The sequence below is a fragment of the Leucopleurus acutus genome (genome assembly GCF_964270905.1).
Source record: "Leucopleurus acutus genome assembly, chromosome: 16".
Classification (NCBI taxonomy): domain Eukaryota; kingdom Metazoa; phylum Chordata; class Mammalia; order Artiodactyla; family Delphinidae; genus Leucopleurus; species Leucopleurus acutus.
Genome location: NC_139158.1, coordinates 55,035,180 through 55,050,177, shown reverse-complemented (window position 1 = coordinate 55,050,177; position 14,998 = coordinate 55,035,180). Strand labels below are relative to the sequence as shown.

The 14,998-nt window shown below is 50.8% G+C and overlaps 1 protein-coding gene across 1 annotated transcript; it reads right to left on the bottom strand.

Annotated features, from left to right (window-relative positions):
* Positions 1-3,602: 3,602 nt before the first annotated feature.
* On the bottom strand, positions 3,603-14,750 carry LRRN4 (leucine rich repeat neuronal 4; the record flags this gene model as incomplete). The annotated part of the gene is made up of 4 exons (XM_082857803.1): positions 3,603-4,848; positions 6,363-6,500; positions 12,037-12,241; positions 14,090-14,750. 4 exons carry the CDS (start codon positions 14,748-14,750, stop codon positions 3,603-3,605), a joined length of 2,250 nt encoding a protein of 749 aa, XP_082713929.1.
* Positions 14,751-14,998: the final 248 nt, after the last annotated feature.

Genomic DNA, 14,998 nt, shown 5'->3' with positions numbered 1-14,998 from the left:
TGGAGGACTGTTGCTGCTCATTGTCCTGAGGTCTAACCTAAGTGTAACATGGACTCATACAGTGAGATTATCTAAACATAGCCTATTGAGCTGTGTTAAAATGAGAAGTTATAAGCAAAATTCATGCCTCTTGGTTGTGACATCCTTGGATCAGTGTGCCCCTTGTTGCCTGCTAGTCCTGGCTTCCTTGTTCCCAGATTAGCTGCTGAGCCATCCTTGGCTTGGAAAACACTGAAGCCTGCGGCCAGGGACACTGCTAAGGAATCCAGTGGAAGGGGGTGAGAGAAGGGTGGTGTGAGGCTGGCCATTCTCCCCTTTGGGAACCTCCTGTAATGTCTCATAACGGCCTGGGGTGCAGTGAGGCTTGAGGTGGAAGTCCCATTGCTGGACCACCCAAGAGGCACGTTGACCATGTCTCAGCACTAGCAAAGTATGAGCACACAAAAATGATGTTTAAAAAAGGGAGAACTTGAAATAAAGTAGGGGAAAAATTAGAATTTTGTGTCTTGTTATGCTTATTTATGGTCTAGTGTTGATACTATTTGGAGTGACTTACGGGTTGGGTCCCTAGTCTCTTTAGTATCAAAGTCTTAATCTGGTTCTGGTTAATAGACTTTTTCCACGTCAACCTGTATGTTTTTGGATACTGAATTGCTATAAGACATAAATTCTGCTGGTCTATAAAACTTTGAAATTGTATTAGGTATGTTTGAGTGTATATTCATGCATACAGACTCCAAGCAAGACAAATTCATTTTGATGCCTCCACATAACAGACTCAATCATTTTTTTTTTAAGGAATATTGTTTAAATTAATTAATTAATTAAGTCTGTTTTCGGTCTTCCTTGCGCTGCACAGGCTCTCTGGATGCGGCTCGCAGGCTTCTCTAGTTGCAGTACTCAGGCAACTAGAGCGCATGGGCTCAGAAGTTGCGGCATGCGGGCTTAGTTGCGGTATGTGGGATCATAGTTCACCGACCAGGGATCGAACCTGGGCCCCCTGCATTGGGAGTGTGGAGTCTTAACCACTGGACCACAAGGGAAGGTCCCTCAATCTTGATATTAAACTAAAAAAGGCATTGGGATAATTTAACTACATTCCTGAGGGCTTTTATGTTTAGGACTTCTGCCTTGCAATTTTAAATTTGGAGCTGGTAGGTATCTTTTAAATCAGTCTTATTTCTCTTGGTTACATATTTGATGAAACTAGGGATCCACCTCAGAATTTTGGGAAGCCTTTTCAAAACTTCACCTAGAAATACAGTTCAGTTATTCAGGTCAAACTTGGATATGCTTAGTTTCTGCAGCATGGTTTTTGTGCTGCAGCATGTCATGGAAACAAAAGATACATGGGAATCAAACTTGATTTTTTTTCTTGGAATAGAAGTAAAATGCTGTTGTGGGTTGAATTGTGCTTCAAAGATATTGTTCAAGTTCTAACCCCAATACTTGTGAATGTGACTATTTGGATATAGGGTCTTTGCAGACGTAATCAAGTTAGGATGGTCATACAGGATTTGGGTGAGCCTTAAGCCACTGCCTAGTGTCCTTATATGAAGAGGGAAATTTGACTTCTGGGTACATATCCAAAGGAAATAAGATCATTATCTTGAAGAGATATTTTCACCTCCATGTTCATTGTAGCATTATTTACAGTAATCAAGACATGGAAACAACCTAAGTGTCACTGGATGAATGGATAAAGAAAAAATAAATATACAATGGAATATTATTCAACCATAAAAAAGAAAGAGATCTTGCAATTTGGAACAACATGGATGGACCCTGAGGGCATTATACTAACGGAAAAAAGAGAAAGACAAATTCAGTAGGATCTCATGTGTGAAATCTAAAAAAAGCAACTCAGTTGATTGGTGGTCCCTAAGGGTGGGGGGTGGGGTGGGGAATGGGTGAAGGTGGTCAAATGGTACAAACTTCCAGTTACAAGTTCATGATAACTACAGTTAGCAATACCGTACTATTAGAAAGTAGCTAAGATCTTAAAAGTTCTCACCACACATACACTCATATACACACACAAGATAACTATATGAGGTGACAGACGTGTTCACTAACCTTATTTTAATTATTTCTCGATATATAGGAGTATCAAATCATTGCATTGTATACCTTAAACAATGTTATATGTCAATTATATATCAGTAAGCCTGGAGAAAAGAATGGAAAAAGGGGGGAGGTGTTTAGACACATGAGACAGAGACTGTCACAAGACAAGGAGGCATGGATGAGTGATGCACCTGTAAGCCCAGGAACCCAAGGATTGCTGGCTTCCACCAGACACGGGTGGAGGGGTGGGGGCAGTGGGGGGAGGGGGGCCGGCGTGGAATAGTTCTCCCTCAGTCTCCAGAAGGAACCAACCCTGCTAATACCTTGACTGCGGATTTCTGGCCTGACCAGTAGGAGAATTAACTTCTGTTGTTTTAAGCCACCCAGTTTGTGGTAACCTGTTACGGTGGCCACAGGAAACTTACATAAATGCTAACGTAGAAAATTAAAATCTAGGTATATGACCCCCATTTTAATTTAATAAAGTCACTTTCCCCCCTAAGTTTGTATAGAAGTAAAAAAAAAGGTGTAGTGAGACGTAGCCCACAGTCAGATACGAATCATACAAAAAAGGTTTGTTTGATGCAATTTGAGCAGAGAAATGCTTTGGCCTCTTGCCAGAGCCTTGAGGTTTTCCTTTTATTTCTTCTCTCTCTTAAAAAAAAAAGTTTCCTGGGGCCTCCCTGGTGGCGCAGTGGTTGAGAGTCCGCCTGCCGATGCAGGGGACGCGGGTTCGTGCCCCGGTCCGGGGAAGATCCCACATGCCACAGAGCGGCTGGGCCCGTGAGCCATGGCCGCTGAGCCTGCGCGTCCAGAGCCGGTGCTCCGCAACTGGAGAGGCCACAACAGTGAGAGGCCTGCGTACCGGAAAAAAAAAAAAAGTTTCCTGAAAGTGAGCTTATTAATTATTATGCTTCCTTAAAAAAGGAGTTCACATAGGTGAAATGCAGCAAAAACCGAGTTTGAAAGGACAGCCTTCCCCGTGTTTCACAGATGTTCCCTAAAGACTGCAGTTTAAAGCTAGAAGCACACCTGCTACTGTACCCTGAAATGAACTAATGAACCCGCAAAGCCTCAGGGAACATAACCGGTTCTCAGGTTGAGAATCCACTGGAGTCGTTCCCTTTAATAACAGGACCCTTACCAGAGCTTGACCATGAGGGAACTTCTCTGAAATGACCTGAGGATGTCGCTTCCAATATGAGAAAAGCGGCCGCATTGCGCCATTTGTTTTCTCTCTTCCTAATTCCACACACAATTCTAATTATTCTACCGGACGTTGAGGGGCACTGACTGCTGAAAAACCCCAATAAAACCACACACAGGGATGCCCGGCAGCATGAACCATCACGTTTCTGGGAACAGAGAGAAGCAGCAGGAAGGGAAGGCAGAGAGGTTCCCGGGAATGAGGAACTCAGCGCGGGGAGTGCCACGTGTGCCTGAGGAGCGCGGGCCTCGCCCGAGGGAGAGACGCTCGGGGCCGACCGGCCGTTCGGGACCGGGTACCGCCTTCTCCTCGCGCACGCGGCGGGTGCTCAGCGATCGCGCGCCCGCGGGAGCGAGGCCGGGGTCGGCGGCGCGGGTTCGGCGGCGAAGGCGGGGTTGCGGTAGGCCAGCAGCTGCGTACGGCGGTAAGGGGAGCGTGGCGTCCGGCCCCGTTGGCAGAGGCCGGCGGCCAGCAGCGCGGTGCTGACTAGCAGCAGGCCGCCCGCGGCACCCAGCCCGGCCACGAGGAGCGCTGGGCTGCGCCCGGTGCTGAAGGTGGCGCACGCCCCGCGCCGGCTCAGTCCCGCGCCGTTGGCCGCCAGGACGCACACGCGATAGGCGGTGGCCGGCGACAGCCCGTGCAGGGCGTGCTGGCGCGCGGTGGCGCAGACGTCCCCCACCACCGACTGGTTCCCTGGCCGGCCCTCGGGCGCGTAGCGAATCTGGTAGGCGCGCACCACCGAGTTGGGAGCGCACCAGCGCACTAGCGCCGACGTGTCAGTGGTCTCGGCCACCGCCTGCAGTTTGGGGGGGTCCGGGAGGGTGTCTTCCCCGCTGAGGCCGGGGCACCGGCACCGCCAGCGCCGCTGCAGCTCTGCGCACGGCGTCTGGAGGTGCCTGCAGGGGTGGTAATCGCAGGGCTCATCCCGGGCCGGCGCCCCCACCTCCTCCTTCCCGCTCTCTTCCTCCTCCTCACTGGAGTCGTCCAGCAGCAGGACCGGAATCCCGCCCTCGGAAGGAGGCGGGTGGGGAGCCCGCGGGGTGGCCCGTGTCCCCCGGGCGGGCTGAGGCGTGCTCTCTGGGTTCCGGGAGGTAGGGGAGAGACCAGGGTGTTTGCTGGCCCATGGGGTGGAGGCAGCTGAGACAGTAGGTTCCAGGACAAGCTGAGCAGCATGTTCTTCTTGTTGCTCTGTCCCGGCTGTGCTCGCAGCCCTAGGTGGGTTGCCAGAGTTGCTGGAACCTGCTGGAGAGACAGTAGTGGAGGGAACGGCCCCATCCTCGGCAAGGCTGTGCCGTGGCCCCGCCGCTTGTGTGGGGGGATCCACAGGGAGGGAGGGCACCTTGGTGACACTCTGTCGGCCTCCCGCACATTGGGTAGAGGGGACTGTTCTCCGCAGGGTGGAGGGACCCTGTGTAGATGGTGTGTGGGTGGAGAAGACTGAGGAGGGTGGGTTGGAATCAAGGAAGGTGGTGTTTTGGTCCGAATGGCACACACTTGGCAGCTGGGACAGCAAAAGAGGGGCTGAGAAGGTGCCACTGGATCCTGCAGCTGGTGTGCACACAGTGTCTGCTGCCCTAGAGGGGAGGCCAATTGGTTAGAAGGTATTTGGCATCAGGGCTGCTTCTGTGCTGGGCTTTGAGTCCTCAGTGCAGATAATCCCTCTCCTAAGCCTTGTGACACATCTGACAGGTACCATGTGGTACACATGCAACGTGGGTCACGCCAGTGACCTTCAGGGCAACCTGTGTAGGAGGCTCCCCTCATCACTCCCATTGTGCAGAGAAGAAAATGGGAACTCAGAAAGAGGGACTAACTGCCCAAGATAGCGTGGCTAGTAAATGCAGAGCCAAAACCCAGGGTGAGCCCGGTGAAGGGCAGTCCAGATGCTCTAAGTGTGGTCTGCCATTTTATTCTCACCTGTCTGCTTCCTAGTGGTGAGTACTAGTAACAATACTCATACTAGCTAACATTTTTTGAGTGCTTGCTGCATGCTAGGGACTGTTGCTAACACTTCACTGTATAAACCAATCTAGTCTGCACTACCTCATGAGGTAGGCACTATTATCCCCATTTTACAGATGAGGAGGTAGAAACACAAAGAGGTTAAGTAACAGCCAGAATCAACAGTAGTAAGTACTCTCAACCTTTTCATTCATACCAGAGCAAGACCCTTCACTGCAAAGGGCCTGGGTGCCAGAGGCAACATGAAGGGGTCAGGGGGGCAGACTGAGCCCCACTTGATATCCAGGCTTGTGTGAGAGGTGAGAAAAGAACCCCACAGGACAGGGCTCTCAAAGTGAGCTGCAAGGAGAACAGATTAGCTGGTGGAGGTGGTTTGAGGGTGCTCAAGACCGGAGGTGTCCCTAGCCCCCATCCTCTCCTGGTGGCCAGCCTGGGCATGGCTCCCCATTGCAAAACAACTCTTCCAGCCAGCAGCCAATGGGAAGTCTCCATAGGAATTCTTTTTCTCCTGTCTCACAAGAGAGCTCTATAAGCCCACTGGCCCTGGACTTAGAGGCCAGGCCCCATTTGGGGGACTCAGTGGGGCCCAGTGGTTAAGAGCACAGTTTTGGAAGACGGTATAGATCCTGCCTCCTCCACCCAGCGGCTACGTGAATCTAAGCAAGTACCTCTCTTCCTTGGGCCCCAATTCGCTCGTTTGTAAAATAAGCAATGATAACTCCGCTTTAGCAGAGACAAGCTAGCTCTTTACTTCGCCTACTTTCTTTTCCTAGCGGGCACACAGCTAGACTACATTTCCCAGCCTCCCTTGTAGTAGGCGTGACCTGCTAAGTGACATCTGGCCAATGGGATGTGAGTGACGGTAGTGAGCTCCACCTCCTGGCCTGGCCCATTAAAACCTCCTGAGTCGGGGGTCCTCCACGCTCTCTGCCCCTCTGGCTGACTGGAAGGGAAGTAGAGCCTCTATGTCCTGGGTTCTTGAGTGTGACTACACGGGGAATGGCTGCCCCACCCAGCACTGCCAACCTGTCCAGCATGGTTACGTGAGCAAGATATGAGCTGTGAGAACTTCAGGTCCGGAGGGCAGGCCCTCACCCCTCAGTCATCTGCTTTGTAAATGTGTTACCTGCTTAGGACAATCCTCTTTGCATCCATGAGGAGCCAGGACAACTCACAGCTGCAAGTGAGGGGATTACCAAAGAGGTTGATGGACAGGACCTGGGAGGAATGCAGGTTCCAAGGAGGGAAGGAACTCAAGTTGCAGCTGAAATGCACAAAAATCTATTAAGTCAGTCTTTTACAATCAGGTCAAAACTATACCCAGAGAGCCACGGTGGTGTTATGGGAAATCCATTCTGTTAGGTGCTAGATGATATTGCTTTGAGCAAACTCTTAATAACCTTGGATTTTTTTTTTTTTTCATCTGTAGGGATACAAACCTAACCCAGTCAGTATCACCCCTCATAACAAATGGAGACAATCCTCCCTGCTGGTTATATCAAAAAGAGTCTGTGATGATGAAAGTGTTTATAAATATAAATCTCTACACAAGTAAGATATTGTTGGATTTCCCTGGTGGCACAGTGGTTAAGAATCTGCCTGCCAATGCAGGGGACACTGGTTCGAGCCCTGGTCTAGGGAGATCCCACATGCTGCAGAGTAACTAAGCCCGTGCGCCACAACTACTGAGCTTGTGCTCTAGAGCCCGTGCTCCACAACAAGAGAAGCCACCACAATGAGAAGCCCACACACTGCAAGGAAGAGCAGCCCTGCTGGCCGCAACTAGAGAAAGCCCGCCCACAGCAACAAAGACCCAACACAGCCAAAATAAATAAGTAATAAAATAAAATATATATTTTTTTAAAAAGTAAGATATTGTTATCATAGACCAGTCACAAGTTCTTAATTAGTGAGAGCACTTTTTTTTTTTTTTTGTGGTACGAGGGCCTTTCACTGTTGTGGCCTCTCCCGTTGCGGAGCACAGGCTCCAGATGCGCAGGCTCAGCGGCCATGGCTCATGGGCCCAGCCGCTCTGTGGCATGTGGGATCTTCCCGGACCGGGGCACAAACCCGTGTCCCCTGCATCGGCAGGCGGACTCTCACTCACTGCCCCACCAGGGAAGCCCAGTGAGAACACTCTTGAACGTATACTATTGCAGTTGAACTGCATCTGATGGCACTCAACACCAGTCCTTTGGAAGATGCCTCACTGAAGTGTATCAGTTAGCGCTTGCTAACTTAGCTTAAAATAATAAATATTTATTCTTTTTCATGATTCTGTGGGTTGACTCAGTGATTTTTATGGTCTGGGCCAGCTCAGCTGGGCCCGAAAGATCTAGGATGGCCTCCCTATATGGAGCCTCAGCTGGGTTTGCCGGGACCACTCACCCAGGAGGCTAGCTCAGGCTTGTGCACATGGTGGTAGACCAGTCCCCACCAGCAAGAGAGGGCGAGCCCCAACTTGCTCATCTGCTTTTGTCTCTGCTTATATAACATTTGCTAATGTCCCTCTGGCCTAAAGAAGTCACGTGGCCATGCCCAGCTTCAAGGGGTGGAGAACAGACTCTACTTCCTGATGGGAGGAGCTGTAAAGTACATTGCAAAGGGGTGTGTCTACAGGGATGGGAGGAATTACCAGGGCCATTTTTGAAAACAATGTACCACACCTAGCAATGGCAGGTCCTCTCCTGGTTTTCTGCGTTTTCTGCCCAGAGCCTCACTGAGCGTTTGGCCTCAACTATCTCAACTCCTGGAGTCTCCTGGCCTCTTGTACATGTTCTCAGTTATAATCTGAGCATCATGAGCAACAGGAGTTACACTCTATCTACAGGCTTCTTCTGATCAAAGGCTGGCTTTTCTCCATCTGCCTGGGAAACATCCACCTTCTCCTCCTGCTCTGGGGGAGATGCAGATGTTCTGGGCAAGGAAGGACCTACCACCCAGATCTGCTCTAACACTCCTGGCCAGTGGGCACCTGACAGTTGTCCCCTGTGGAGCACTGAATATATGTGTGTGCCATTTATATTGAAACTTAAGCTTTGCCCACATATATGTGTATATATATATGCAAATGCTTGCTTTTAGCAGGATTCACAGAGATAGAGTAGAAATCTTAGGATGGGAGTTTACTTAGCACTTCATCTTTCAAAAGAAATATTTTTCTTTTTGCCTGAAGGGGAAAGGAAAATGATTACCATATTTTGGGGGAAGTAACATTGCTTAGTGGTTCAGGTAACATTATCTCATTGATCATGAGGTAGATAATATTTCACTCTTTTTTTTTTTGGCTGTACTTGCGGGATCTTAGCTCCCTGACCAGGAATTGAACCTGGGCCCCGGCAGTGAGAGCGCCAACTCCTAACCACTGGACCACCAGGGAATTCCCAATATTTCACTCATTTTATAAATAAGGAAAAGGAGTCTTTTCCTTATCTGACAGCCCTTTCTGCCATCCAGTGCAACCTGCATATGATAAAGACAAGCTGCATTTGCCATCCGCATGCTGAGGGAGACCCTGCATCATGTCCTGACGCATGATGGCACCTAGGTGTTCTCTGCATCTGAACTGACAGAGCCCTAGTGTGGAAGAAGTTTCCCCTTGCCCTCTAAACAATCCCTTTTCTCTTTTTTTGCTGCTATATTGCCAAAGGCGTCTCCCTCCTGCATGTAGTGTTGTCGGAGAGGACTGTGGATGGCGTTGGGCATGCTGGGTTGGCAGAGCAGCCAGGAGGGTGCCATCCCCTCTTCAGAGGGTGCTGGCTGTGCCAGGGCACGCACACGTCCCCCAGCATCTATCACAGATAGCCTCCCAGGGGAGGCTGTGGGTGAGCTAAGGAGAGCCAGAAGCAAGGTGGGCTGAGAAGGGAAGAGGGTCCAGCAGGGGAGCGGGCATTTAATGAGCTTCAGAGGCTTGAGAGCTCCCAGCCTTCTGGGAGTGGCTCCTCCCCCAGCTGGAGCACAGTGGGGTACAGTGGGGGCCTGGGCTGAGCCAGCCAGAGAGTTAAACCTTTCCCTCCAGCCACGGAAAGCATGGAAAGGTTTTCATTTGGCTTAAGACTCAATCAGATTACAATTTAGACAGACCTCTTGGCTGAATATGGTGACTGGGTTACAAGGGTTCTTAACCTGAAGACCTTGGAGACAGGGTCTGTGAACTTGGATGGAGAATATTACTTCTTTACTTTCACAAACCTCTAACTGAAATTTACCATTTGCTACAGTGGCAAAAGAAGGCAGCAAATCACAGGTGAATCACCAACAAATCACAGATATTTCCATATCACTTTTCAGTAGTTTTCTGTCATTTATAATCATCAAAATTATGGAAGTTATTGGACCTGCTGCTGGATTTTGTTATTTATGGTGTTAAATAAAGAAGCACACCCCACACTCATATATTCCTAAAACACACATTAAAAAATATTTTGTTAACTATAATTGGTTTCTTTGGAATCCTACGTACATACCCTACTTTATGTATATCAGAACATTCTTCTGAGAAAGGCCCATAGGCTTCACAGAATGCCACAGGAGTCCATGGCACAGAAACGTTTGAGACTTCCTGCACTAACATGTGGGTCTCTGAAGGTGGAATCACCGATTAGAAGGCTCTTGGTTATTGGGGTAGGGAATGATGAGAACTTGATATCAAGCTGCCCTGCAGGGCAGGTAGGAAGGGCTGGCACAGGAGCTATTGGGAATGGAGACCAGACTGGACCTGGTAACTGGGGAGCCAACCTTAAGATCCATCTACACCTGCACTGACTCTTCAACCCATTCCCATCTGGCCTCACTGAGAATGAATGTCACCAACACCCCACATTTTGCCAAATCCTACGGCATCAGACAAGGGGGTGGGGACAATGCTAGAGGAAGCATGTAGGGTGAGAAATGGCATGCCAAAAAGTTTTAAGAAGTGGAAATAGCCAATGACCTTAAGAAGGCCTATCCAGAAAGGATGGAGAAGCACCAGGGCAACATCCTGAGGACAAGGAGAGCGTGTCAAGAGGGGGAAAGACTCAACAAGGGGCTCAATGGATAGAGAAGTGTCCACTGGATGTAGCAGCTGAAATGCCACTGGTCCCATTCAATCATGAAGCTGAAGTGGGTGGTCAGATTGCAGCGAACTGAGAAGCGTAGGGAGAGGAAGCAGCCACCACTTCTGACCCAGGTATGCCTGCTTTTCTTGGGGTCTAGGTTGCCTTTTCCACCTGGTGAGTTTGGACTCACCGTTGAAGATATGGATCAATTATGTTCTTCCAGTCTGCTGGAGCTGATCGTTAACCCCACTTGCCTTACAGCACGGTACATGGTGTGTGCCTCTGTTACTGATCCCAGCATATCATGACAATTGGCAGATGTCCGCTGCCTACAGAACTGTGCACTCCCTGAAAGCAAGGGCCATGCTGTCATCATCAACACCACCATTGCCCTCAACAGCATCATTGTTACTGGTGCCTTCACCACTATCCCCATCAGCATCCACCGTCATCACCTGATGCCTCCTCCACCATCTCTGTGCTGAAGGTGCTCAGTCAGGGATCTCCAGCCCAGGCCTTCCATGATTTCCAGGCTCATGTATCTAGTTGTGTGCTAGATCCTGAAAGACCTATGAGACATCCAGTGGAGATGCCCAGTAGTAATAATACAAACCTCCTGTTCTGTGCCAGGTGCTGTTATAGGCACATCTCAAAACATTTCCTCTCACAACAATGCAGTGGGGGAGGATTTGATCATTATCCCCATTTCACAGACGAGGAAACTGAGCCACAGAAGCATTAGGTAACTTGCCCCAACTCACATAGCTAGTAAGTGGTAGGTGAAGTCAGGATTGAGCCCAGGCAGTTTGGTTCCGTATCTGATAACCTTAAATAATGCTGCATCAGTCTGAAGCTCAAAAGAGGAGTCTGAGCCAGAGATGATATCACTGTCATCCACATCATCACCACTGCCACCATCGTCATCACCATTACCATCCTATCACCAGTTCACCATCATCAGAGTTACCATTATCGCCATCACTGTCATCATTATATCACCTTCATCACAACCACCATGATGATCTTAACTAATGTTATAGAGCACACACAATGTGCCAGGCACTGAGCTAAGTGCTCTGCATGTTCTATGTCCTTTTCCCTTGTGATAAGCCCCAAAGTGAGTACTCTGGAGCTAGCAGAGAAAAAAGAGAAGTAGCTACATTGAGAGTGATGGTGGGGCAACAGTGCTTGCTTCCCAGGGCCCAGTTGTGGGCCCACAGGAAAGGAGGTGGCCTGGGATCATCTTCAAAGGGACGTTGCCCTTCCTGCTAGAAGTCAGAACAGTAGTTGCTCTTGGAAAGGAGGGTGGATATAGACACTTGGGACATCCACTGGGCCAGACGGCACCATCCCCAGGTCCCAATGCAAGTAGGACCTGCTCAAGCCCTGGAAGGGGCTGCTGACTTGCATAAACACATGGGGAAGCAGGTGGTTGGAGAAATAGAGAAGACCCTGATGCCCTCAACTCCTCTTCCCACTGCAAGTTTCTCATCCTGGGCTTAAAGGAAACTTAACATGCATGAGAGTTTGAAGTTTTAACATTACTCTGGACAGGACTGATTTGCTTGATTTTTAGGCTGGATGGACTCTCTAGGATGTGCCCACCATATCACCCGAAGGATGCGGAGGAACAAGACCCCAGCGAGGCCTTGAAGGAGCAGTGGAAGGCAAAGTAAGGTCTGGTTTATCCTATAAAATAGTTATGCCTATTCAACTTAGTGTAATGGGCAAAAATCAGTCACGTGCTTCAGGAACACTTACTTCTGGAAATGAAGGACCTGTAGGAGAGGCGTGTCTTGAAAGATGTGTGTATGGACAGAGGTAAGTGCTGGTGAATCTTGACAATCCAGCTGCTGCAGGTCAGGGGTCACCTTGAAAATGTCCCCCTCCAGGCTGTTCAGCCTGGGCATCTTCCTTAGGTAGAGGGACGTGAGCTTCGGCAGGTCTCTGATCCATCCTGACTGAACTGAAACACAGAGGGGAAGCTGCCCACTACCTGGGAAGGCATAAACCCAGGAGGCTGGCACGGGATTAAGGAAACAATGAGAGTGACAAGGTGAGTGGTGAAGGTCATTGCAGAGCATGGGTACAGTGGGCAGCTTTGGGAATCTCAGAAGCATGAGCCATTTCAGCTGGAAGGGCCCTCGGAGATGACCAGTTATTCCTTTTCCAGCCCCAGGTGGCTGAGGCCCCAGAGCACAATGCCTGGCGAAAGGCCACATGGTGGGGAAGGGACAGGGTGGGGCTTGACCCCAGGACACTGTCTCCAAGTCCACTGTTGCCCCACCCTCTTGTTAAACCCCTCACAGAAGTACCCCAGCCTTTACTCTGATGGCTACTAGGAGCAAGGGAAATCTTTGAGGAATGTAAGGAAGGAGAGGAGGAGTGAGGTAGGAGGAGGCCCAGAAACCTCATTTTGTGGCTCTCCTAGTAAATGGAGAACGTGCCCCTTCTTCTGTTTCCTTTTCTTTGTTCTCTTGTCGGTGGTGGAACAGGTGATTATAGTAAGTCCCCTACATACGAACATTCAAGTTGTGAACTTTCAAAGATGCGAACATGCATTCGCATGTCCAATCATGTAAGTTAGTTCTATTTGAGGAGGCGCTGTTAGTTTTTGAGGCACAGGGCTGGAATGTAGAACAGTACATGAAGGTTGCAGCAGCCATTCAGAATGCAATCCAGTGCTACCATGTCATCTATGATAAGAAAAAAAAGAGCTAATACCCAGATATCACTGGATTTTTGTTTTAAGAGGGTAGATAGAATTGAATCCAGCAAGGAACCAGAACCTGTGCCATCAACATCAGGCGTGAGTGAAATTGCAGCTCACCCTCCATCTCCTATTGCTGACGATTCTCCAGCTCTACCATCTCCCACCTCCTCTCCCTCCTCCAGTCAGTAACTCTTCTTGCCTGTTCACTCGGTGCCAGCCCCTGTGTGCCAGCTGTTGTACTGTACTACTGTACTTTTCAAGGTAGTGTACTGTAAGATTAAAAATGTTTTATTTTTTGTGTTTGTTTTTTATGTATTATTTGTGTGAAAAGTATTATAAACCTATTACAGTACAGTACTATATAGCCGATTGTGTTAGCTGGGTACCTAGACTGACTTTGTTGGGCTTACCAACAAATTGGACTTACGAGCATGTTCTAGGAACAGAACTCCTTCGTATGTAGGGGACTTACTGTGTAGATGAGAAGTGTTTTTTAAAAAATAACACCAACCTTGTGAATCAGAGTCAGAACATGCCAAGTACAGGAAAACAGGTATTCTCACCTCCCTCCTGTGTCTTATTGAAGGATTCAACATTCACAGAAAGAGTTTTAGCCAACTGAATAGAAATCAATGAATGCATCCTCTGAGCATCAGGTGCTTCACGTTAACTAAATGTTTGGCACCAAGTTCTTCCATTCATCAGCCCCAAAGCGCTGCATCCACTCCCCATTCTACAAGCATTGACCAGCTCTGCTGGGGAGCAGAACAGAGAGGCTAAAAGTGTGGGCTCTGGACCCAGAACGCTTGGGTTCGGATGTGGAGGCACCGCTAATGACCTGGGAGGCTGCGGGCCAGCCATTCCTCTTTCTCTGTGCCCTGGTTCCCTCACATGCAGAACGGAGATAATAGTCCCCACCTCTTGGAACTCAAGGAGTGAAGCCTGGTGCGGCGCTTCGAACAGGGTGCCCTCGGCTCGGGGCGGGTCTTTTTGAGTGGTCTTGTGAGCAGGCGCCAGGGGCAGCGCCCCTCGAGGAAGTTCACAGCCCTTTCTCCCCAGATCGCCAGCCCCTCGGGCTCGACACCCGGCGCCCGCACTCACCGCGCCGGAGGAACGTGCCGCTGAGATCCAGGACCTCGAGCGCAGCCAGGGGCGCGCCACCAGCCCCCGCGAAGGCAGCGTCGGCGATGCCAGCGTGGTCGCCGCGGCCCAGCGCGGTGCAGGACAGGTTGAGCAGGCGCAGCGCGGGGAAGCAGGCGAAGGCTCCGGTCTGCAGCGCCCGCAGCGGGTTCCCGGCCAGCGCCAGCGTTCGGAGGCCGGGCAGCACGGGCCCGGAGCACGGCGGCAGGGCTTCCAGCAGGTTGTAGCTGAGGTCGAGCGTGTGCAGTCCCGCGGGCGCGCCGGGGCCCCAGCGCAGCGCGGCGATGCGGTTGTGGCGCAGCGTCAGCACCTGCAGCCGCGGCAGGTGACCGAGCTCGGGCGCGCTCAGGGCGCGCAGCAGGTTGTGGCTGCCATCGAGCCTGTGCAGCGCGCGCGGCAGGCAGCCCGGCAGGCGCTCCAGGCTGCGGTTCGTGAGGGTCAGGGTCGTGACTCCCGCGGCGGAGAGCCCTTCGCAGGGCGAGACCGTGGCGTTGCCGGCCCCGCTCCCCCAGGGGCTCTGGTGAGTGAGCTGGAAAACTGGGACCTTCTGGAGAGGCCCCGCCCGGCTCGGGCGCGGTGCCGTCCACGGCAGCAGCAGCAGCACCAGCAGATCCCACCACATGGCGCTTAGCTGGAGACAGAAGAGCGGACCAACCCATTAAATGCATTGGAAACTCCGAACGAAGGGGCAAATGCGCCGCCCCCACCCCCCGCCGCCTCTTCCCCAGGAAGAGCCTGGATGTTCCCTGAAGGGCGAGAGCTGTTTCCCCGCGTCACCAGATGTGCGGTGACTTGGTCCCTGCCTGCTTTGCCCCATCATCTCCCGCATGTACCCCGTGGCACCTCCTGCCCTTCCTTCCCCTAGCTTTG